The sequence below is a fragment of the Gallus gallus genome, chromosome 15 (assembly GCF_016699485.2).
Source record: "Gallus gallus isolate bGalGal1 chromosome 15, bGalGal1.mat.broiler.GRCg7b, whole genome shotgun sequence".
Taxonomy (NCBI): domain Eukaryota; kingdom Metazoa; phylum Chordata; class Aves; order Galliformes; family Phasianidae; genus Gallus; species Gallus gallus.
The window spans coordinates 1,600,163-1,625,862 of NC_052546.1; the positions used below are offsets into that span (position 1 = coordinate 1,600,163).

Consider the following 25,700-nt stretch of genomic DNA (forward strand, 5'->3'; position numbering starts at 1 on the left):
AGCCCATCTCTCAACACCCTCCAGTGCATGCATGGCAGATCAGCCCTGGAAGAAGAAGGGAACCTACCTGCAGGGTGACCTGGTATCACGAGGCTGTTGGTAGGTAACGCTGGTGGAGGTGGCAGCGTGGGTGGGGTGGCGAACATGGCCGGATGGTGCTGGTGTTGGGTCTGCGATCTGAGAGAGAAGTGCGAGGTAGCAAGATTAGAGATGGAGAGGGGCAGGGCTGGGCCGGAGGAATGGTGCGGAGGAATCTGGGGAGAGAGAGGAAGGTGTTTCGGGATGCTGATGCTCGTTGCACTGCTAGCACTGCTGCTCCGGCTGCAGAGAGAAAAAGACAGGGGCAGAAGGGGAAGAGAGAAAGAGAGAGAAAGCGTGTTATAATGACATTGAAACAGCACCAGGAATACATTGCCTGAAACAATATAACCATAAACACAACACTGATCTCCCCAGACTTATATTTGGTTGTTTTTGTTTTTTTTTTAAATGTCAGTGGAGAGAGCAACAAATATTAGTGAAGCTTTTACTCTCTAGAGCAGCATTTCCTCTGGTGCTTGAGCAGGTTACAACCCTCAAAGCTATCTGTGAGACACTGATACTGCTGGATTTTGCACCTCTATTTGGCCTCTGATGAACCCGCAGTGGTCAGTGTGTCCTTGTGATCACACAGTGCAATTCCTCCAAATCCTTCTTCTGTTACTGTGGGTGTACAGAGCTGCATAGTGTGTGATTTGGGCACCAAGTTTTATCGGCTGTTCATACTGTGCAGCTATACTCACACAAGCATGCAAACACACACCATGTTAATATATAATCCTCATAATAAATCTGTATTTTAAATCTCTTATTATTATTATTATTACTCTGCTGCAAGTGATCTAAATTTTGTGAGCTGAAAGGAATTATCACTGCAGTTATTTACTGTAATTCCCACAATAGCAATATTTGTTGCAGTTTCACATTTCTGAGATCTCTTGAAGACTCTGAAATATTATTAATCATTTATATCATGGCAGCATTTACAGGGTTCGACAAAAACAGGTCCTAAGTATGCAGGATTCAGTGAAATATAAACTTAACAGCAGCTCTCTGTCATATACTGACCCTTGTGCAGCCAAATGCAATGTTTGAAAACAGTTTTTAGGTCTTGTTTAACTAGTCTAGCTCTGGTCTGGGAGGCAAGGCATGTTTTCTGTACCAGCCAAAGTACCATACAGGTTCCACTTGACTGGGTAAACTCGTCTCTCTAGAAACTCTTTTTCCTTACCATTTTCATCCTTCTTACTTACTGGATGGAAGCAATTTAAACAGCAAAGCTAAGCCTCCTGCTAGATCTGAGCTTGTCGGATTGAAGCAAATTTGTCAGCCTACATGGGAATCCTGTTCTATGGGGCACAGCATTTTCTGACAGGGATACCTCCCTCTGGATGCTGGTGAACCAACAAAATAGTGATGAGTGTGAACAAACCACCCACTCTGACAAGAGTCTTTCTGAATACGAAACAAGGGAGTGCAAACTCAAACTACTTTAAAATCCTAAGGCAAGAACTGTCTGGCTCAGACAGTACAGTGCAAAACTCCACTACAGACCAGACCTGAAAGGGCTTTACCCCTCAGCTCCACATGCCTTCCTCCCAGAAAGGGAGAGTTTATCACCATGTTTGACAGACAGCTATCGACCACGGTGGACAACCCAGCCAGCGCAGCTGGAAAATGCAATATCCAAACCATGGAGCATGTTACCCAGACAGGAAGAGCGCTCTTGGCTCCACTCCCAGTAATTTCTCTCCCATTTGAAACAAGCTCGATCCCGGCAGTAGAGCAGAGGTGACACGTCCCTTTCTCCTACCTGATATTATTGAGTCCGTTGTGGGCCACCTGGTGATGCACTTGGTAGTTGAGAGGCGGAGGGATGTGACTCGGAGGCTGGGACCGAAGCTCAGGTATCAGCTGAGGCTGCGACTGCGGCCGAGGTTGAGGTTGTGACTGAGGCCGAGGCTGCGGCTGCGGTGTGAGCCTTGGTGGTGCTGGTGCTGAAATCACGGGCTCCTTCTTCAACAGCGGGCTCGCTCTGGCACTCGACGTGGGCGCTGAGGAAGTAGAAGTCACAACGGCAGCTACTGGCTGGGGGCTGGGGATAGGCAGGGTGAAGGGCACGTCGGTGCTCAGCTCCCGGCTCCGCTCTAGCCCAGACACCTTTGGGACATTGGCTGCTTTTGCTTCTGGCTTGTCATTCAAGGTGGGACCTTATGGAGCAACAAGAAAAAACAAAAGGCACACACTTGAGAGGTCTGCGGTTGTCTCGTTGCAGGGTAGAACATACGTCCGAAAAAAACCAAGACACCTCTCAGCTTGTGGGAGCACCGTGGGAGCAGTCCTGCTGCAGGATGGATGTGTCTGCGAGCCTGTCCTTCCCTGTCCTTGACTGCTTAGCCAGTACTCCTTGGCATGTGTGTAGAAGACTGAGGTGTCATTAGATGAATCCATACTACAAAGAACATATAGCTTGGTGACTTCCACAGAGTCCCAAGGTTACGTACAGTAGGAGTGTGAACATGTCTCAAGTTACTGCCACAGGATTTCCTGCTCAATGGCAGATTTAAGGCCAATAATAAACTCATGAGCACAAGCCTGATCATGAAGGCACTTCGCTTTCTCAGTGGTCTTTCAAGGTAATCTACATTGTGTTGAGGCTCAACCCCAGCCACAAGGCACCAGGACCCAAGCACTAATCATCAATGACTAGCCCACCTGGCCTCTGGGGAGGAGGCTTCTCTGGATATTTGTGTGTAGCATGGGATGGGACATTCATTTGCTGTGAAGCTGTGACACTGCTGCTCCTTGGCCACACAGTTGTATGGAAGAATAGATCGGAGAAGGGTGGAAAAATTCAGCCAGAAGTGCAGTAAGCACATGTAGCCCCAGACATGTAGTCCAGCTCATCCTCACCACGGCTCATATCAGTACTGAAGGTACACCAAAGCTATAAGCAATGCTGTGACCTTGCTGAATGCACCTGTGGTGGGAATTCCATTTGGAATTACTGGTTCTACAATGCCAAGTATTTTCTTTTCCCCAAATTAAACTAGAAATGCAGTGCAACAGATTAAAAGGGTGGAAAGGAAATGGGAAAAGGGAGGATGGAACAGAGATTTCAGATTGAACAGTATCCAGACAGCCAAAGAGAACCAAAAGGACCAACATGAATGAGATTCAGCTCCCACAGGAGCCCTTTTCCAATAGAATCTGTTTGTCCTTGAGGGCACACATACACACAGTCACAAGAAAAGCTTACAGAATGAGAGTTATTTGTGTGTTTCACCTGTCCAGACAGGTAGGGTGCATGCTGTCACTACCCACCAGAAGGTGTTGGGGCTGTCCGCATTTAGCTGGCTTGCAGACACCCAGGAGATGCTACCTACACTCCTTAACATGCTCCCAACACCCTCGCCAACAAATTCCACCTTTGAAATGTTCCTGTCTCATCAAAGGACGGAGTCAGTTCCTGTTGTAGGAGGTGTGGAAATAGCACAGCACACACACAGAGCTAATTCTGGCAGTACGCACGGTCTGCTATGCAGCCTGCATGGAGCAAGATGGTGCTGCCTCAGCTCTGACCCCTTTGGTGCTGCTGTCAGACAAGGGGACAGTTTGTGCATCATAGGTACTTTATTTTATTTAGGGACATTTCTTTCTAAAATCAAATACTCTTTGCTCTCATTTGCCAGTATTTTTGGTAATGCCACCTACGTTTGTCAATTTTCCTCTAATTTTATTATTGACAACTGAAAAATTGTCATTGCCTAATAAAGCCATGGGTCCAAGTGCTGCATTTAGAGCAAGTGTACTCACAGCTGCAGATCCCACTGTTTTTCAGGAGCTACCCATTAAAAGCAATTGGGTTTCATCCCTGACCATAGGTTCCCTGAGAGCCTACTAGCTCTTTGCATCCGGTAGTCCTCCTCCTACAGAGTTAAACTTCATATCCTGTAATTACAGTCAATGCAAACTAATGGTGTATATTCAAAACACAATGGCAGCACAAAAGTTATCTGAGTAAAAAGTCAATTAGATCCAAAACGAATCAATAAAGTCCCGCATTAAAAGCAGCTGTATGACAAGCTTTAGGTATTGATTCCCCACAGTTTCAGCATTAGCTCTCACTTGCAGTTTTCTCTCACTGGCTGAATGGACCCACTGGCCTGGTTGTATTAGTTAGTGGCAGGGGTACATGCCTAACTCCTGCTGCCAACTTGCTTCTGTGCTTCATTTCCCAGAACAACCAAACACCCAATGGAAGAATACCCAGGTGGGTACTTTTGGGCACTCCCATGCTCAAGCTCCCTGCTGCTGGGCCAGGTTTCACAGAGGTTCTCTCAGCGTTCCGTACCACAGCTCCCAACCCAGTCCCTTCTGCATAGATGCAGCACAACCACCCTGACAAAAGCACGGCCCTACCAGACCACGCCACGAAGTTCTAGAGACAAAAACGTGTTTATTGTAACCAAGTCCTAGAGTAATTTTCATGTTTAATGATAACAGGCTGAGCCAATTTGCCTAAGACTTGACAGTCAGCTCTAATAATTCAACCTTAATTAAACCCGAGCGCATGTCAGTTCAGCTCATCCCTTCACAGGAAATCTGACATTTGCAATGATTCATGCTTCAGCCATGCTACGGGAAGGCCAGATCACATCTGCCATTCTCCACTATGCAGAGTGCTACCCCTTTTCAGCATGCCAACTTTGTTTATTTTCTAACCAAACACTTTGGATTTCTTCCATTGAGAGGTTTTCTTAAGTGAGCAGTCAGTGGAATACGATTTTACCGGGATGAATGATGACCTGGTGCCAGAAACAGCAAAGGAAGGAGTGAAGCTGCTCCAACAAGAAAACCAAACAAGCCTGAGATGAGGCATTCCTGCCTCCTTCATCAACTCAGTTGTCCTTCGCAGCGTTGCAAAAATCCAGCCTTCCTGAGCCTTGTGCTGCGTCCCAAACCAACTTAATGTGGCAAAGATGGAAACTTCCAAACACTTTTAAAAGCACAGAGCGCTTTAGGTACTGCAGCTGGAAATGTGTAGCATTCAGCTGAAGCCCAAATTCAACTACAGCTGAGCGTGCCGCAAAAAGGATGTTATGGGAGGAACTGAGTGAACCTTGAAAACCATCAGCACCGGCCCAATACGAAATGTCACTGGGATAAATGCATGCTGCCCATCCCCAGGGCAGCACAGAGTGACACGCTTGCCTGCGCATAACTACAGCGCATTGCAGGCTAAACACTATACAGAAAGCCCCCCACACAAATTAAATCTTTCTGTTACAGGAATTTGCTTTCAAGCTGATTAAGAGTAGCTCAAGTGCAAGGGATTAAACATGTAAAGGCTGCTTTGAGGACTCCAATAAGCAGTTATTGTGTTATACAAACAGTACTTAGGGCAACGGCATTTCCAGCCCTGCCTCTCGCTCTCTGCAAGCTGCCGGTGGTTGCTGAAAGGGGACTGTCAACACACGTACAATGTGATTGGAAAAAATCTCATCTTGCCTGCCCGCCTTTCCTTTGTCTCACGAAGAAAAGAAAGTGGAGTCATTCAGACCTCCTTCTGCAGTCTCCTGCGTTGTATTCAAACAGCAAGGGTGATGGGGCGATGCGAGAAAGAAATTCCTCTCCTACATCCATCAATGACATCTTTACCAATGGCAATTTCCCAAGAAACACAAGCACCGCCATCTGCAGCCTATCTATCCCCCGTACACATCCCTGCAAGCAGACAGAAGCCAGCCTGGCTGTTACCAACCCTGCTCCGTATTAAAATTCCAGCAAGAAAAGCTGCAAAAGCATCACCGCAGGAATTACAGGGACATATGTGGCAAGAAGCTGAGTGTTTCAGAGTTGGTTGATGAGTCCCAGGGATGAGTTTTGAACCATCAGCATTAGGAATCTTTGCAGAACAGCACGACTGTGCAGAGTACAGCAAAACAAAGAAATTACCAAAATAACTTATTCAATGAGCTTCAGCAAAAGCTTTACTATTATTATTTTTTTTAACAGAGCTTTTAGACTGCTGCATAATGTATTGTGGCTGTGCAACACAGACAGGCACAAGTGAAAGCAAAGTATTTTGTGCTGGCAATGATAACACTGATGCTGGCAGAGCGAAAAATCAGTATTTAAGCGCTAATTCTTTACCCTGAGCAGACTTCAGCTTTCTCAGGGATGGCTTTTTCATTGTGTTTAGGAAGGCAGTGCTATTTAAGATGCAAGACAATTACTGTGGCTTGCTCTGACCCCAGCTCGGCCTGCAACCGGTGCCCCAGCCGTGATGGGCAATGGCGGGATGCTCCGTGCAGCCCAGCCGGCTCCAGCCCCGCGCTCGGTTCCTTCATAGCAAGCTGTCTGTCAAGTCAAGTCGTCTCGCAGCCATCTGAAACACCCTCCCAACAGCTGCCACTATCAATTACTCTCGCAGACAGCCCTGACTATCAGGAAGAGAACTGGAGCGAGCACTTGCCAGTTTTAATAAACTGTGTTGCCCAAGTCATTTAACCTGCTAGATTGCTGTATGCTGGGGCTGTAACAAGCCTTCAGCTTTTCAAACGAGAAGAAAGCAACAGTGGCAAAAAGCTGTCAGCCTGGTCCTCAGAATTAACTTCCAAGTGTGTCCTTTTTCCCCCTCCCTCTCCCTTCTGAAGCACCCAAGTTTAAGAGTAAAATATCTTCAAGTCGCTGTCAGAGCGGCACAACAAGAACAGCATCCCACGTGTTGAACACGGAGCCGGTGGCTCCTGAGAGCGAAGGGCTGCAGGCTGCTGGCTGTGTGTGGAGCAGCCCTAGGCCACCACTGGCTCCACGTGGCCGCAGGTTGCCATCCCCCAGTGATGCCAATGCTGCCAGGAGCTCCGAGCATCCCCAGGCCCCAGCCCTGCCTCCTCACACATCTGGCTCAGGGGCTCACCCAACCGAACGCGTGGTCAGTTGGAATTGCCTCCAGCACTCTGGTGGAGACATCTGTGCTTTCACTAGAAAGCTTACTGCGCTTTGCAAATTACAAAGAAGGTGAAAGAAAGCCCTGTGCTCAACGTCTGCCTCAGCCAGAGCCGCAGATAAGACCCTTTGTTGCGGCCGCTTGCAGTGCAGGGAAATTTCACTCTCTCCCCAAGAAAGGGAGAGCATAAAGACCCCACGGACTTGGCGGTGATTTGCTGCTTTATGGTTCTTTAACGGGACGTTTTATTCCTGAAGATCTGGGAGCTTTCCATGATTTATCCAGGCATGTTAGCTGTAAGCATGCGTGACGACACTGCAAAGCTGCAGGAGCTGAATGGAGATGGGTGCCAAACACGAGGATTGGGGCCAGCGCATAAAGGAGGAGGATCACCATTCTAATCCTCCAAAGTAAGTCACACTGCATTTTCCTAGCAATGCTGCTTCTGGCACCATTTCAATGCAAAGCTGAAACTGGATTTGCAGCTAAAGCACCTACTGTGGATGCTGGCGTTGTAATGAGATTGAAAGTTTCATGCAGTCTGTTAATCTAAGGCTATAATGGTGGATCACACACTGCAGGGTTAAATCCCTTCAGTGCTGCTCCTAAGCAGATGACCAGAAATGTGTGACGTGGGGCTGCTCCCCGGCCCTGGGCACAGGCTCTTATTAACCTGGCAGTGGCACACTGGGTGTTTTTGTCTCCTTTTGCTGTTTTTGCCATGTGTGATGGCACGCCGCACACCTCATTGGAGCGACAGACAAGCAGCAAGGTAAATAAGCTATTAGGAAGGCAAGAAAGCCTCAAACATATGAAAGCAAGCCAGTACAAAAACCCAAACCCAGATCAAGCTTTAAACAGACAGTTCTACAGCAAGCAAGCTTATGATTTTAATTAGTCAAACCAGAATAAATAATAAACTATCAACTACTACATCACAAGAGAAAAAGAACTACTTTTGGTGTTTCAAATCCTCATCGATTCCCATCCAGCCTGCGAGTGAGTTATTAATCACCCCAATTAAAACACAAACACAGGTCTTTACGCTGAAATTGAACCTCCCACCAATAGATCAATAGCTCAAACCTCCAAGAGCAATTACTGCTCAGCACAACGGAGCAGCTCGTTACAGAGCTCCATGCAGGCCACAGCTCTCTGTCATATCCTTCCCAGGCAGTGCAAACAAACTGGGAAAAAAAGATTTTATAACTATTATTTTCAAAATAAACAGACATCTGCTCAGAGTTACCTAATCTCTCTCACATCACAGAGGCAGATCTGCCAAGGTCACATTGGAGACACGATTACATTTTTTCACAATTTGTTATTCTAGCAAAGCCCTGATAAGATTGAACTATTGAAGTTCACACTCTGGTTTAATTTCAAGAGGTTAAATGCCAAATCCTTTTCTTATTGCTACAAGGAAGGGATCTGCCAGGCTGCATAATACCCCGTGTGGGCTAAGACAACAATTTTGTTTCATCTGCACAGTCTTACAAAGGTTTTGATTTTTTTTTTAAATGACATCAGAGAACTCCAAACACCCAAAGAATCATTTAAAGTAAAATCCGTCAGGGAGACTGCTCTGAAGGAGTGGGAATGACCTTTCCGACCCCCAGCCTGGAGAAGTTAAATCAGCGGCTGGCTGAGAAAGCACGTTTGCTAACCAAAACCAGAACAAGGCACGGCAGAACATTCTCCAGCACCAGATCATCTCTGCTGGGAGCGGCAGATGATTACCCTAAGCAGCCAAGCGTCCACAGGGCTGCAGAAATTCCCATCCCTGCCTTGGAAGATCACCGATGCCTGCCCCGGTGCAGTGCAAAGGGGAACCACCCGCGCCCTTTCCAGGTGAGAGCCGTATTTCCGCACCCATCCTTGCTTCCAACCGCTGCCCCTTGGAGCGGGTCCCTGAGCGCCATCCATCACCCCTCGTTAGGGAAGCTACTGGCATCCAATTAAGTGGGGATGGACTCACGCCAGGGAGCTAATGGAGATGAGTTCAGTTCAGGCTGCAGGCACGGCCCCCATCCGCAGGGCACCGCACTTCTGCTTTGTTCCCTTACCAGCTCCGTGAGGATGTGCCCAACCGGCTGTTCAGGGCAGAGGAGAGCCGTGCACAGACCAGCATTTCCAAGGGAAGAGCCCTCTTCCCAAGCCCACACGCTGCAGGCCTGCCAGACCCCTGCCTCAGCATGTGCTCTACTCTGGTTAGGAGGCACTGTGCTAAACTCTGCCATTCAGGTGTTCGAGGAAAACACGCACAGCAGTAATCATTTCTAATGGATGTAAGCCTGCAGTGGTCTGTGCTGGATGTCAGAAGACTGCAGAAAAAGACCTATTGTGTCTGCGTGCAATCAGCATTTGAAGTGCCAAAGCTGTTTTTCTGGCTCGGGAAAGCAGTGAAACATGTAAAAAGGCAGCAAATAGAGCTGTTAAGGAAACCTCTCGGTAACTTGACCAACTCCCATGCCCAGTGTAATGGTTGGAGCTGTGAGAATGGAAAGTCTTGCTCCAAGGTGACTTTGTCTTTGCTAAACAGGAACAGGAAGGAGTGACTGACCACACACAGATCAGCAAAATCCTATCTTATTTATTTGCTAAGTCCAGCTCTCACAGTTCAGTAGCTGCTGTCACATTAGTGCTCATACACCTATAATTTGGGCAAACAAGGCTCGAGGTTCAGTGCCTGTCAAGCGAGGCCAATGCTTTTCATGCCCCCTGTCGCTGCAGCCCCATCTCTGCCATGTACTATGCTGCTCCCATCTCCCTGGCACTGAGGCAGCAGCACCTTTTCTCCACTGATGGTACTGAGGATCTACGATCAAGATGAAGAGAAGCTGAAGAACAGACTATCCTGCAAGGCAGTAAGGTCTCCTCCCTCACTCTTATCCATGGTCATAATTTTTAGCTACTGCAATGCCAGCTTAAGAAAAATTAAGATACTGAAATGAACAGATAATACATTCAACAGCATTTCAAGTTGCATTGCAGATAATTAAAATATTTAAGGGACACGCTGCAAGTTGTTAATCAGGGAACGTTTATGTGAATGGTGTATGCCCTTTGGATTCAGTCCCTATGGCAACCAAATACTCTACAAGGATGCGCTGGAAGAAGCAAGTCAGGAGCTGCCTCAACATTTTAATTCACAGAGAGAGCAATGCATAAATACAGCTACTGACAAGCACAGCACCAGCAAAGGAAGGTTTGCCAACAGCATTCAGAAAGCCACAAATGGCCCTTTGCTTTTTAAGGCTGAAAAAGGTCCATTCTTCCTATAAGAACACTGACTACAAACCTCTAGAAAACTGGATGGTGTTACACACGTGGTGTTGAATCACATGTACAAACTGCGTTTCTGCTCCTCGTCTTGGAAGATTTTGCATCTACATCTTCAGAAAAATTGTCTCCATCTCCCCCATCTCAACAAGGAACAAACTATGAGAATGCAACAGCATGAGGAGAGCTTCTGGGTGTGCTTGGGGCAGAAAATGCGAGGAATGACGGTCTTCTCCTTCGAAGCAGGAAGAGCAGCTCGGTACGCAGCAAGGAAAGGAACGAGCGCGCTCCTTTATGAGCTGCACTGCAGAAGGCAGACTGCTCCGCCATGATCTCAGTGTGAGCAAAATGCAGCTGTGAAGGTCCTTCCAGCCTTCTCCCTTGATGAAGTGTGAATTCTTCAATGGGCAGCAGAAATTTTGGAAATACTCTGGTGCCGGAAATGCTTGAGGATAATGTCAGATCTGGCATCTCGTAAGATCTAGCAGAGGAACTCTGTGCTCTGCTCTGCAGTGGAGTCACACCCTACATAAAAAGGAACACTTGAATCTCTTCTTTCATCAAGAATTATGACTGCGGAAAGAAATCTCCCCAGCGGAGGGTGCTGGGTGGTGCAGCGCTGCAATTCCAGCCCGGCTGTGCACAAAGCCTGAAAGACTCACTTGAGCCTTGTAAACCCAAACGCTTCCGCTGCACTCCTCTTCCTGCAGCCTCTGGAGCCCCATGTCACTGCAGAGGCCCCGCCACGACCGCTGGATGCCGTGGAAGCCGTACCTTCAGCTCCTACCAGGTGGGCTCCCAAGGCCACCCGTGATTCTGACATCTGTAAGTACAGCCGTGGAAAAGACTTCATACAGGGCTGCTGCATACTTTTATTTCAGCGCTGGGTGAAAGACAGAGAGCAGTATCCAGCCTCAGCCTGCAGATACTTTTCTAAGACAGTAATTGCCGCACAGTTCGTGCTCCTGTTTTCACATCTGCCATGTGTACCAGCAATTCTACTGAGTTCACTGTAAGTTTTTCCTCCTAGTCCTCTCCATGTCACATGTTTTCCTAACAGCAAAAGCCCAGCGAAAAGCAGCAACTTGGGTTTGGCAAAACACCAGTAATCCAGGGCTCCTGCATGTTAGGAGGGCAAAGTGGGGTCCGTACAAATTGAGTTTCCCGTTCACGTTGGCACAGCAGACAACAGCTTCCACTCACCACACCTGTATTTCCTGGAAAGCAGGCTGCTGTCTCCATCTCTCTGCCCAAAGCCACCTGCTTCCCATGCAGTCCCAATCCTACAGGCTGGAGGAGTGCTGCCCTCTACATGAGGAAAAGCTCAAAAATAACCCTCTGTGATCAGCAGGAAATCCCAGCAGAGTTAGAAACAACGTATAGCTTCCACACCAAAGAGGCTCAACAGAGAGCCAAAGAGTCCGGAGGAGGCAGCCCTCCGCTCAGGCGTTCAGCCACGCTTTGATTCACACTGGCTCATATCAAGCAAAACAGAGCTCACGCACCAGGTCCCTGCAGGGGCCGGTTCCTTCTCTTAACTAATGCATTGTTACAGATGGACCCCAAATGGTTAATCAATCCCATGATTACAAATTCAATGGCTCATCTCTCCGTGTGTGGAATCCAAGTTCTGGTGGCACTGTTTCTGTTTTTGAGGACTCAATATGGTTTTGGTTTTGAGGACAACACCCCAAACTGCCAGCGGTTTGTTTTAGGGAACCATCTCCTCCCACATTCATACAACCATCTGCAAAATGGATCACATATGTTGTGTGCAGAGAGTTTGATTCAGCTCTGACAGCACGAGAGCCTCTAGTCCAAATATCTGAAAGTAATAAAACCCATCCCATCCTCCTGATGCCTCATGCTAACAGCGAACTGACCTACGTTCATTTTGCATTAGAACGCCTGTCAATAGTAAGCAACCTGCACGGATACGTAAACACAGTTAAAAGTTAAAGACAAAACAAAAGAGCTATCGGTTTCTGGCATGTCTCTCAGCCTCCTCCTGCCTTGGCTTGCAGTAAGGATACGAACCCTTCTTGCTCCCGTAAGATGAGGAATGGTAATGCTGGTCCATGCACGGCTGCTTTGTGCTGTGTTACAGGCCATGCTGACGGCCACTGGAAGTGACTGGAATGCCCCACTCTGCCTTGTGATCACTCCACAGACAAACAAGGCCAGGAGGGACAGAACACCACTATTTCACATACAGATATGGAAAGCAAGACAAATTATGGAAGGACCCAGTGTGGGCAGCAGGCACTGAGGCAGCAGGCAGCTTCTCCGGCGCCCGTGTCCCCATGCCCACAGCCCTGCTGCAGCCACGGGGCACAGCCTCCCCCCAGCAGCACAGAGAACATCCTGCAGTGCCACACAGGGAGCTCGGCGTGCTGCTAAAGGGCTCCCTTTCCTTCCTAGCATCAGGAATTTCCCACCCCTTCATTTTATAAATTACCAGAACAGACATTTAAATGTTCAAGAGTAATCTGAACAGAGTATTCATGCCTTGGGCATTTTTACGCTCTACAAGGAGAGAAACAAAAGGGCCTCATTTAATATCTCCCTGTAGCATTCTCTGCTCTTGCTCTTCCATCGCCAATCTCCAAAGGCAAACTTGCAGCGGTTCGATGCTCCTGCAATGCTCCAGCCCTCCCCTCTTCCTCTTTAAGACTGAGATGTGCTTTTAAAGCAAACCTCACAGGCAGTCTGGAACAGGTGGTGGGAATCCTTTCAAGGAGAGAAAAATCATTTGTAACCAATAAAAAGAGAAGAATATTCTGATTCCTGGGGTTTGATCAAGCACCCAAGGGAGTCACTGGGCAGCACGTCTGCTGCTGCTGCAGCTCCGAGCACCCGGCCCCTCTGGGGGAGCCTGGAGGTCTCTGCTCTATGGGGGATTTATGAGCTCTGAGTCAGCCCCTCCTGGAAGGCACAGGGAGGAAGAATGAGCCCCAGACAGACAGCTTGAGCATACCCCCTCTAGCCCTGCTGCCTGCCCTTCTTCCTCCCTGGCTGCCAAAACTGAAGAGAGCAGAAAGGTGAAAAGTGAAAAGCAAGGCTGAGGCTCGAGAATGGAGAGACCCACAGCTGTGCTCCCATGTGCTGTCACAGCACCAGGCACTGAAACATCCATGGCTGAAAGTGCAGGCTGGAATCCAGGCTTATCTGGATGTGGTCTAAGGGATGCTTCGCTATGATGTGGTCAGTGGAGTTGTTTGTTCAAGAGTTAAAAGGAAGTGACACTTCTTCCTATGGAGGAAGACCAGGAAATGAAACCCGGATTGGTCTCAGATCTCCCTCCTCGCTCTTATGGGTTTCTCTGCACAAAGAAGGGGTGGTGGTGGGCTTGAATCTTCTCTAAATGTGACTTCCCTTTCCCACACAAGTCACTGTTAGAGAAAAGGGTTTAAGCGAAACCAGTCCCTCGAGCCTTGTATGAACACCCGTTCCCTCATCTCCCCACATCAATTCGACCCTTCCACAACCAGCACTAAGGTCACTTTGAGCCACGTGTGCCCACCACTCCCAGGCACCGGAGCTGTGAGCTGAGTGACACCCCATCACTCAACAGCTTTGCAGAAGCCAGCCCTACAGCAGTACCAGAAAGTACTCTCTTTAGTTTGCAAGGCTACAAAAACTGGCCAAAGCCTTCACACAGCCTGAAACACAGCTGCAGTGTTTACATCTCTCCCTGAGAACCACACAGACATTTATCACTGTATGGCTGCGCTCCCCCAGCCACAGACCAGCCCTGGCATCCGGGGAAGGACTGCCTCACAAACAACAGCCCACCCCAAGTACCCCTGGGGTATGCAGCATGTTGTGGCTGCCCGGAATTAGCTTCTGACCAGAAAAGGGAACACTTTCTTCAGTCACTCTCAGGAAATGTTTTCGTTAAGGCCAAACTTCAGACATATTCACCATCCCATACTGAGAGTGGTTTTTCTAAGAGCTAAGGATCACAAGGAGCCACGTGGTCAAACAAGAGGTCATTATCCACCAGCTCCAGGGTGCAGTGGGAGCTGCTAAGCATTGAGCAATTTGAGAATAGGGTTGCTAAAGCCCTACTGGCAGTTTAAGTACTGATTTTTCTGGCTAAGATTCATAGGGATATCAAGTCAGCACAAGGATATCTTGTCAAGGGTGGTAAAGTCAATACTGTAATAGGCTGTGTCGTTTCTCTTTAGTGCCACAACCCTATGACTTCATCAATACTCAGAGCTGGAGGCAAAGGACACGAGGACGCCGCTCTGCGCCAGGCACCAGCCCCTGCTTCGTGCCATACAGCCACAGCAGCTCGGTCCAACAGATGAGATTTGCAAAATGGGAATCATACGGAACTGCTTCTACTTAAGATGCCTTAATACCTGGGGTTTAATATTAACTTACTGGTTCCTGACACAATTACACGATGGGAGATCTTTCAAAGGCACCAAGTCAGCAGGAATTAAGTGAGGGTTTGTCCCAAACCTTTAAAATCTCCCTAACCACACAGCTCACCTCCACTGCAACCTGGATGCTTTCAGGACCACCACCATTGTCATTTAACCAAATGTGCTCCAAGAGCTCTGTGGAGCGACCTGCCCTCCCGGTGCCAGGCTGCACAGCCCCCCCAGCTCCTCGCACCCACAGTGGAGAGCAGTGAGGTTCGGCCATCCCCTGCTCCCCGCAGACTTTCCATTGCCACCTCTGGAAAGCAGCAGATGCTGAAGGAAAAGCTGTGCAGATCCCCTGAGCTCCCTTTGAAACCCAAGGAGAACAGATGAGCAGCACATTTGAAATTAATTACAGCAAAAACCTACTGCATTGTTCTCTCCTCCCCTTTCTTTTTCTCCTGACCCCCGATCGCAGAGCTTTCACTGAAGCCTCTGTGTGGTGTGTATATTTTCCTAAAGTCGCCAGGGCCAAAACAGTACAGCTGAGACATTCACAGAAGTCAAAGAGAGTGCAGAGCCAGGTTAGCACGGGGGTACAATAGTTCCTTAAGAGCGAGCGTCTCCCCCGCCCGCCGGCCCCCTCCTCCCAAACCTTCCGTCTCTAATGAACCTTTGGTGTCCGTCCACCAAAAACAAACATCAATCAGGCAACAGGCTGTTCCTTTTCCCCTGTTGCTGGTCTGAAATAACAGTCATCCCCCGCTGGGCTGGGAACACCACTTCCCCGTCCAGCACACATACAGGATAATAAGGGGGAGGCGAAGGAGGGAGGAAAACCCGCTCCAAGGTGCCAGAATACACAGCGAGCTGTGCCTGTCGGAGCCAGGGAAAACTTGGGAACACAACAGCTTTTGATTCCTTCTGTCCCACTGGGCACGTTAATTATTTAAGGGCTGGCTTGTGAGCTGCTGGTGGTGGTAGGAAAGGGGTGGAAGGGAAATCAGGCTTTTCCCCACTGCCCTGGCCCCATCCTTGTGCTGGCACAACTGTGTGTGCACGTATGTGTGCACGCAAGCAAGTGGCTTCAAGCCTGCTCAGAGCTGCGTCCTCCCCACCCCTGCACCAAGACCTTCCTTGCTGGCTCGCCACCACAGACAGCACAGGACAGCATCTGGATTCAATGAGCGACAGCACAGAGCAACGCGCCCGGACTCCTCTCTGCAGCTCCTCGTGTGTTATGACAGGGGGAGGGGGGAGTTTATATTGGATTTCAACAGAACTGGAAATGGAGCTGCAAATCAGAGTTCAGCTCACGATTTGCTAGCAGGGCTTTCTAGGTGTCTGAAGCAACACTTTGGAAAGAGCGCAGAGAAAAGGAGAATGTAACTACATCTCATTTGGATGGAGAGGACTCACAGATGTTAGGAATATTTTTGATCAACAGCTTTCCTGGCACTGCTCTTGGTGGAATCCACAACCTTGACGGCTAGCTGAGTAAGAAAGTGCTGGCAAGCTCCCGCCTGCATGCAGGCAATTTGCAATGCTGCCAGTCAATATTTCAGTGAAAACAAAATTGCGGGGATCACATTCAAAGAGGGGAAAAGGCAAAATAAAACAAAGCAGAACAACAACCAAAAAAACCACCAAGACTCCCATTTTAGGAGAAACTCTGATAGGACCCATTGGGAAGACCCTCCCAAATCATAACACATCCTTTGTTTGCTTAGCATTAACACCCTGCGATGCTAAGGAGAGCCCACCAGCAGCATGAGCAGCTCAGCAAGGAGCGGTTCTACGCAGGGGCACCTGGGCAGCATGTTCAGTACAGGCTGCGGGAAATGATGCAGAAGGAGGTTTACAGCTGTCCTTGTGGTGGAGGAAATGGATGCAGCAGGCAGGGCCTGAGCCACAATCCCAGACCCAGTCCATGAGAAGCATTATGCCCAGTTTGTCTGCTGCTCCGGTGAGATGCACTAAATAACCGGCTCTACTTCCAACATTAGGCTGGTCAGTACAGAACGTAATGGAAGGATTCTTGTTGGCTTCGTGTTGCTAGCTCCATTTTTAAGATTGATTCAATAATAAAAATGATGATAACGTTCATTATTGTGAAAACATTCAATGCTAAGGTTGTCAGATTTCTTCTCCAGCCGTTACGCCCACGCCAGGTCAGGCTGTGCCTGCAGGGCTGGCGCTGGGAGCCCTCGCTCTGCCATGCAGGAGAGCCACACGCAGGGGCTGCACAGCTCTTTGGAAGCTCTCTCTCAACATTGGGTCACCGATAAATATGGAAATACAGCACAAACTGAGCCAACATCAGCAGCAGATGCAGGTTCGTAGATGTCTGCTTGTTACCACAATCCACCACAGCTGAGACTTAAATAGTCTCTGTTATGCAAATCTGGAGAGGGAGTGGAATCGAGGGAAACTGGCAATTACCTCATTTTGTTTCCTCCTTGCCCATTTGCCTTTCATCAGGTGGCTCTGCGCTTGCATATGAGAGGTGCTTGTGAGTGCTAAGTTAAGCACAAAGCCAGCTTGGTACTTTCCTTTCACTGTGAGGAAGTCTATACATGTTTTTCTGGTTGCAGAGGGCAAGCACAGTGAGCACATAACTTTATGTTATTCTGTGAGTGCCCCGGGCTGCCTGGGAAGCAGCAGCAGCCGGGCTGCACCGTCCCTCATTCCAAGCTGCACTTCTGAACGTGACACAGCTCGCAGCCCAGCACTGTGACCCACAGCGGGAGATGCACACACCCATCTGCAGCCTTCTCTCTCACCTTCTAAAAACCTCTTTCTTGCTTAAATCGCCCAGCCCAGTGGGCTGCCTGCTGAAGAACTCCCCTTGCTGGCAGAGCTCTCTGTGTGCCGTCAGGCTTTGCTGCTCACCTTGCTAACACCTTCCAACCATGTACCTGCAACGGGGCAAAAAGTTAACGTCCAATTCATTGGAGGGAGATCTGGAAGTATGACTATTCCCTTAGGACAAGCCTTAAAGAATTTATTAGTGATGAAACCAATATATTTCTTCAGCAACGTAATAGGGCCCCATAAAAATTACTTCAATAACTTTTACAGTTTAATGGCAAATGAGAACCCTTCCATAGGCGTTTTGAACTGTCTGACAGAATCCTATAGCAAAGATGTAATTCTACAATAAATTTTGCTGGATAGTTAAAAATTTATATATATATATATATTTATATATATATAAAGACTTTTAATTTCCTATTACCTGCAGGACTTTGCCATCCATTCAAATGCAATAAATGAAGTAAAGCACTGCAGCCACTTGTCTGTCCCAGCAGTTTACAAGAAAATATTTACTGCTTGGAAAAAAGCCACCCCAGAACAAGTATCCTTTTCAAAAGCACAGGGACACAAACGCAAACAGCACGCCAAGAGCTGCGCTCCTGCCCTGCACGCCCAGAGCCGGGGGAAGTGAATGGGGTCAGCGCGGCCCCGGGGGGAGCGGCAGGCAGACATGGCCGTCCTGGAGCTCTCTGCTCACAGCACCGCTGCCAGCCGGGACGAGCGGCGCATCGGGCTCATGCCACGCGTTTCATTTGCTGAGGAACTGAAGCTTCACGGAATCTTACATGAATAAAACATGTCCCCGAGGCGTTTTAAAGCCAGCACGGAGGAGAAGCGCTGGTTTGAGGGACCGATAGCTGTGCGGGGGCCGCAGCTGCTGCTGTGCCATGGCTGCCCGCCCGCAGCACCGGCTGCAGGCCGCCCCGGCCCCGCTCCGCAGGAAGCAGATAAGCCAACTATAAACAGGGAGTCCAAAATACGGTATCTTGCAAACGTCCTTTAAGAGCCTGGCTAATGTAAACTCCTGCGCGCATTTGGAAGGAATTCTCCTCTCTTTCTGGTTTACACTTTGATGGCCCTTTTATCTCCTTTCACATGAACCGAGGAAAGCTAAAATTGGCCTCCTCAATCCATAGGAGTTGGAGCTGGCGCGCTCGGGATATACGCTGTTCTGCTTTTATAGTTTATCTTAAATAAAAAGTATAATTAAAGAAAATAAACCGCTCACTTCATAACATTTATACAACGAAGACTTTCTTTATTTTATTTACGTTTCGGTGGGCAAGGCACAGCATGCAGTTGGCTTTCTGTGCTACTTAACAAAGCCGCATTTGAAATGTAAAATCTTAAAGGAAATGAACAAATTCTGCAGAGGAAAGGCAGTTGAGCAGAGACTTCTTACATTACCCTCGGTAATGGTGCATGCGTGCGCTCCTGCGTGCCTCTCCCTACTCCAAAAACATACCCATGGCTGGGATGCTTTAAATCAAAAAGCAATTTCAGTCTGTAATACGCAAATAAATAATTAAACACGCTTTATCTCCTACAGTATTGCCTCTATTCATTCTAATCCCACTGACGGGAACGCAGCAACATACCCCACGTCCTTAAAATAACAAAACAAAACACAAGACACCAAACAGAAGGCCTGGAAATGTTTATAATTCAACTTTTCAACTCTCTTGGCTGCAGCCTGAAGCTACAAAGCAAGCTCTATGCTGGCTCACTTGGGGGAGACGCACCGGGAGATAGCTGTGCAAACTGCACAGCAAATGGTGCAAGCCAAAGCCGCCCGCCGGCACGAGGCCATTCTAACCCTGCAGGCATGCGGCACTCAGCTCCAAGTCAATAAATTACCCACTTCTGCGTTCCGAATGGTACGGAGTTAGCTGGACGGTGCGGTTATGGCAAATGGCCTCTCCTACTTGCCCACCGTATGTGTTTTCCAGGTGGCTGCTATGGCTATGGGTGGTTGCATCCTGAATTACTACGAAATGCATGTAGCTCATAGGCGAGACGTTGACACCGGTGCATATTCCCACTCCTAAAGAGAAGGCTGAGAGCTTTTCAGAGCCAGCAAGATGCCAAAACTGCAAGAAGACTAAAAAGACTGCACTCACTGCAGTTTTCTGCACTTGCTTTTGTTCTGAGATGTGCCTAACTGGCTGTGACTTGTGTGATTATCTCGGTTACACACGCTGGTAGAAAATCAAAGTCCTCCTCTTTCCCTGGCCACTGTGTAATTATATATCTGCATATGCAGGAAAGCCAGACAGCTCATATACTCATGCAGGCAATGACAAAATTAGATGGATCTTTTCAAAACGATGCTGGGATGGACTCACATGCTGGATTTCGCAGTACTTCATGGTATCCAGCACAGCCAATCCCAAGCATCCACAAATCACAAGCCATCTTTAAAATGAGGTTAAGAACAAGGTATTTGGGCTTCTTTTCAACTACCTGCTGGCTGGGAAGCACAGAAGAACCACAGTTCCAAGCTTTCCTCTGTGGCCAGGAAGACTAAAATCTCACTTAAAAATGAAATTAAAGCTTCAATTCTCATATGGTCCTCTGAGGGGTTGGGTTTCATGAAAAACACAGAATACTGTACAGTTATGCTAAAACCACAGGAGATGCAATGTGGGGAGTAAAGCAGCTGCAGAGCATCCTGAGAACTGTATCAATCACAGCAACGTGGCTGCTATCTACGTAGACGCATTGCTTTATTTATTATTACAGATGCTGCTGTGCAAGTCTTTGCATGCCTGTAATTATGGAGGGCTGTTGTCCCAAGATGTCAGCAGCAAATTAACACCCCCCTCAAGTTCACACACTGGCCAGGTGACTGCAAACAGGCTGGTGACCTCATCCAAATGTAACCAAAATCTGGGGATAAAGCTGAGGTCAAAGGACTGGAGGCACCACCGCTTTTCCTGCATTTCAAACCCTGCTGTGGACCCCACGCAGCAAACTGGAGAACTGTATGATAGCACTGCTGACCTCTGCTCACGTCAGAGCTCAGTGCCTGACGGGGTGTTTGCTCTGCACCTGCACAGACCTTCTTGCAATGCAAAGCTTGGCACCAAGCGGCACAGCGAGCACGGGAGGCTCTGCTCTCAGCTGCCTGCCAGCACCGAGACACGAGGAAACTGCTCTGCCACAAACCCACGCCCAGCACCTGGTTCTCAGCTCAGCTGTGTTCAGGTTTCCTGCTCTGCTGGCAGTCGCAGGTTCCTCCTTGACAGCAAACCCACTGCCTGCCCTGCCCTTGCCTTGCTTTCCACTCTCACCCCAGCTCGCTGTAACAGCCATCGGTTTTACAGCATGTCCTACACTGGAGGTTTTGTGTTCTCATCTTTTCAAATGATTTAGTGTGACAGTTTAGTACTGAATTTAAAAAAAGAAAAAAGAAAAAAAAAAAAAGGAAGAGAAGGAGAAGAGAGAAAAAGGAGACACAGTCCCCTTAAGGCAACAGAATTATGGAGCAGTGATCTCAGAGGAACAAGGGTTCCTCTCTGGTTCAGATGCGCTTGTCAGGGCTCGGTGTCGTCTCTGAACAAGAAATCTCTCTTGCTGGCCCAAGGCACACTTTTGTGGTCAAGAGGACAGAAAATAAAAGAAGGGAACTTCAAAGGCCCATAAGCTGCACTGGCCCGCTGGGGCGGGTGGCTGCGGCACATCCCATGGCTGACAATTACGACCTGCGCGCCGGGAAGGCTTGCCTCCCTCTTGTCAGAGGGATGAGACACAGGCTGTGAGCTTTAGAGCTTTGAGGATGTGTACAGTTCGTGATGAAAGATAGCACTTCAAAGCCCTCTGCCTCGAAACCAGGCAGCAGTGAGTGGAGGGTAAGCAATCTTTTTGTCCTGGGGGGCAACATGCGGGGGAAGGATAAGACTTATTTTCACTACCATTTATTACTGCCATGAAAGAGAAGCCTCGTGCTGTTTATGGAATCTCTCATTAAATAGATCTCTAGATAAAACGTTTGATAAACATTCATTAACTGGGTCTCCCAGCACACTTGGCTGACAAGCCCTGGTCTTTGCCTCACGCAGGGGGAAGCAAGGCATGGAGCTCAGTGAGCACCCCAGTGCAGGGCACCCCCACTGACACCCACGAGGTCAACCCACTGCGGGAGCACAGCTCTAAGGTCCACAGAACACAGCCTAACCCCAGCACAGCCACCATCACCACCAGGGCAGGCAGGCAGGCCTTCCCGCAGCCGAGCCCCCGACCAGCCCTGGGCACTCCCTTCTGTCCCACAGACGCACAGGGAGGCGGCTGGGCTCGGCCTATGCTCCCACCTCCATGCGCTGTGCCTGCCCTTCAGAGGAGGCAAAGGACTGCCTGGCAGATTCCTGTGAGAAAGGAGCTGTGTAAGAGAGCAAACAGACCTTCATTATATGTTGATTGATTCACGCACCAGGAGGAGGTAACACCTGGCCCTGGGCAGAAAACGGCCCCGCAACTGCCCCACCACAATAAGTGCTCAACAACCGCTTTCCTAGTCAGGCACAAAGCTGTCCACACGGCAGGCCAGTGATCCTCTGCTTTTGTTCTGAGCTGCTGTTTCCTCCTGAGCCGCAGGAGCTCAGCCCAGTGCCAGCTGCAGGGCTGTGTCCGAGGGCTGAGGGCAGCACTCCCAGCGAGCGCCAGACAAAAGGCACTGCTCCTCGGCCACGCTGCGAAGCTGCCACACGTGGTCAAAGGTGACATTTTACAGCTGTTCCAGCCTCCCACAGGTGAGAACCATCTATCTTAGCACTTAATTGCATTGCTAAGCCGCTGATAAACTAGGACAGCATAAAGCAAATACGCTAGGTCAAACACATCCCCGGGGACAGCCTGTGGAGAACAGGGAGAGCTGCGCCAGACGACGAGTCTGCCCTGCCGTGCTGAAGCGCGTGCCTGCCTCCACTGACAGCAGCCCCGCTGCGGCTGTGCTGGGTGCGATCTCTACAGAAAGCCCCAAACCATTTACAGCAGAGCCCCACACAAGGGCCTCGGGAGCCGAGCAGTGTGTGCCCACCACGACTGGGAGCGCCGGTCCCACCGCCACGGCTCCAACGCGTGCCTGAAGTCAATGCCGTTATCTCGCAAATGGAATTCCAGTGAAACGCTTTGAAAATCGCTTTCTCCCAGCCATATGGCATCGCCAGGCCCGGCCCTGTCGGCACGGTGTTCATTTGCATGTGTGAGAGACAAGTTCTGGCTCCTGCATCGCAGAGTGACAACAGGGCGAGGGTAGAATTTAGCGCTGTTTGAGTTTCTGCACAAAATCTCCATGAGACAAATTAATCTCACCTCTCAGCAGGAGCGGAGGCAGCGCCTGACGGAGCCTGCCTGCAGCACAGCCCGTGCCTCTCAGCAAGGTCTGCCAGCACTGCTGAGCGCGGGGGACAAGACCAAGGCAAAAATTACCATCCGAACCCAACGCTGCGCCATCTACTTCCACAGCAAACCAAACACGAACAGCCGTCAGCTACAGGGATATAAACAGCGGCGAACAGACTTCAAGACAGCAAATTCGCAGCATTCACACATTTAACTCCCCGACGGAGAGGTATTTTGAAAACTCGTGCTGCTGAGCTGCTCTGTGATGCGAAGGGGTGGGGGATCTTGGGCTTCAACACAAGGAGGAGCCAACAAAGCTGCTCACACTTCAACACAAGCCTCTGCAGCAGATCTCTGTGCCATGCGTTTATTCAGGATGGCAAGAGTTTTGTTTTGCTGAGGCAGTACCGTATGGGCAATCTGGCCTGCCTTATCAGCCAGCCAAGGCCGACAGAAGATAAATGCTCTTCCCCATTTGTTTAAACTTCTCTCCTTCCCCCACATCAAGCTGCATACTTTCATAAAAATATCTGCAAATGTAATAACACAATAGGCTTGTCATCAGTTTCCACATTTGGAATTGATAATTTGCAAAGCTTGGAAAGAAAGAGAATTCCGAATACTTAGCAGTGCTGAAGAGCCCAGCTATAACCTGGGCCTGTGTCCAGGTGATGCAGCACACACCACGAGGCCTGCCCATGGCCAGCACCCACTCCTACACAACTGCAAACTACTCCTTTTTCCCGGCCCTCCTGCAATAATGCAAGAAGGTTATTTCACCACTTCCTATTAATGTGCTCGTCTCCCCTCTTCAGGGTATCTGTACGTCCCTCCTACTCTTCATGCCGTAGCTCAATGCTGGGAATGTTGCAGAACAGCTGCACGCCCTGCCAGTTCATCTGGAGTCACATCACAGAATCACAGAATGGTTGGGGTTGGAAGGGACCTTAAAGCCCAACCAGTGCCACCCCGTGTGCCATGGGCTGTGTGCCCCCCAGCTCAGGCTGCCCAGGGCACAGCCATGGCCTCGGGCACCTCCAGGGAAGGGCGCCGCAGCTCTGGGCAGTGCTGGGGCCTCATTGCCGTCTGAGTATACAAAACCTTGCATGATACAGTGGAACCATTCCAACACAATGCTTTCAATCATATTCCACACTTTGCCCTTCAAGCTGCTTCTTCAGGACTTTTACCTACAGCATCCAGCTAAATGAGCCTGTCCCTAGGAACAGCAGGAACTGCAGTAGCCACACTTCACAGCTGCACTGAGCCCTCGAAGGACAGCGTGGCAGATCTAGAAATATGTCACTGTCACTCCCAGTGTGAATCCTAACTGGCTCAGTCTCTTAGCAACACCCAGTGAGTATCACAGGTAACTCTCAATTAATAGTAATAGCTGGAGCTATTACATGCCAAGCACCTTCCACTGCATTCTGGAGAGCTGAGACAGACACAAATGCTCCGTACACATCGGCAGCACACAGATGGGCAAGGCCTTCTAAGAATAATACTTAGATATGAAACAAACAATGAAATATTTATTTGGAAGAAATGAGGATTTGGTTGTACTGGGGGGAACCAGCATATGCCCTATACCAAGGGCTGACTTCTCCTTTGCCAGCAATCCTACTCCTTAAGACATCTGCCGTGGCTCTGACTTGCAGGGAAGAAGCCTCACCCCACACTGAGACAACACAGCTCTCCATTTTAACTTAACACAAACCTGCAAAGCTGATCTTTATGACAATGGGTGTGGCAAAAGCATAAGTACTGGCAAAACAAATATCCGGCTATTTGCATGATGTTCTCTACAGCCTCACACACAAATCACTTGCTGTAAGGTCAAGAAGGAGTTTCTCCAAATCACTTACCTTTATTTGCTGCAGGGGAGAACAGCTTCTCAGAGCCTACAGAAGCCTGAAAAGGAAAGAGAAAGAGAGGGTGAGTAATACTCAAGGAGAATTTAGGAAGGCTTCCTCACAAAAACACAGCTGATAAAACAAGTCTGTTATCTGCGGACCTGCAATTACACGCTGCACCTGGAGGGTGCAATGTTGTGCCATTAAAGAACAAGCATGCATCCTAAGAAGATGAAAGCAAAGCATGTAGAAGCACTGTCCTGATCTCACCCAGCTATATCCTCCTGCCTCGTTTATTTAGGCAGCCATGCAATGCAGAGCTATTTTATCCACAATTCTTCATACAAAAACAAAACTAGTGAAACTGCTTTCAAGCTGAAGGAAAAAAACAATCATTTCTAAGCCTATCTCATTGAAAATAAGCTCATTTCTTGCTGAACATGTAAAGCGCAGTTGGTGTATTGAAAACACGAGTTGCAAATGAAGACATCCATATGAAAGAGGGTGTTGTACAATGTTACACCAAATGATAGGCCCATGCTGCTATGCACTTAGTTGGATATGAAATAAAATGACTTCCTCCTGGAAGAAGCCCGTCTCCTTGCAAACTGGGTTGCACTATGCTGTCTGAACTGCACGGCCGTGCATTCGTGCTCCTCACAGCTCTGGGAAATAGTTAAAGAAATCCAATTAACCTAAACCTTGTAAACAGCTTCATGATAATCAGGGTCACTGGGTTACACACAAGATGATAATGGCAGACATGAAAAAAAGTCCATTCATTGTAAGTAAAGCTTTTATGAGTTAATTTGATGGCTTCCCCCACCCCCACCTCCTGCATTCAAACAGCCAACCTATCGCAGCATAAGCTCTTCCTCCTCGCTATCTGATAAAACAGCAAGCAGCCTCTACAGAGTGAAAGCTGGTCTGAGAGCAGGGAGCACCATCAACATTACCACCATCTATGAGACAGCTAACATTATCGCCAGCGTTTTGGCACTCAGTGCTGCACAAATAACATGGGGTGAGGTACAAAGC

At 48.8% G+C, this 25,700-nt stretch overlaps 1 protein-coding gene across 42 annotated transcripts in view; it reads right to left on the bottom strand.

Moving 5' to 3' along the window:
* FBRSL1 (fibrosin like 1) overlaps positions 1–25,700 on the bottom strand; it is a 419,446-nt gene that overhangs the window by 25,092 nt on the left and 368,654 nt on the right. For 39 of the 42 annotated variants that reach the window (XM_015275670.4, XM_015275667.4, XM_025155677.3 and 36 more), the window contains 3 exons: positions 24,675–24,720; positions 1,853–2,249; positions 68–321 (listed from right to left, as the gene is read on the bottom strand). In XM_015275670.4, the coding sequence (XP_015131156.1) occupies positions 68–321; positions 1,853–2,249; positions 24,675–24,720 (697 nt within the window). The remainder of the gene's footprint in view (positions 1–67; positions 322–1,852; positions 2,250–24,674; positions 24,721–25,700) is intronic. The other 3 variants (XM_015275668.4, XM_025155678.3, XM_046901213.1) reach the window with 1 other exon arrangement.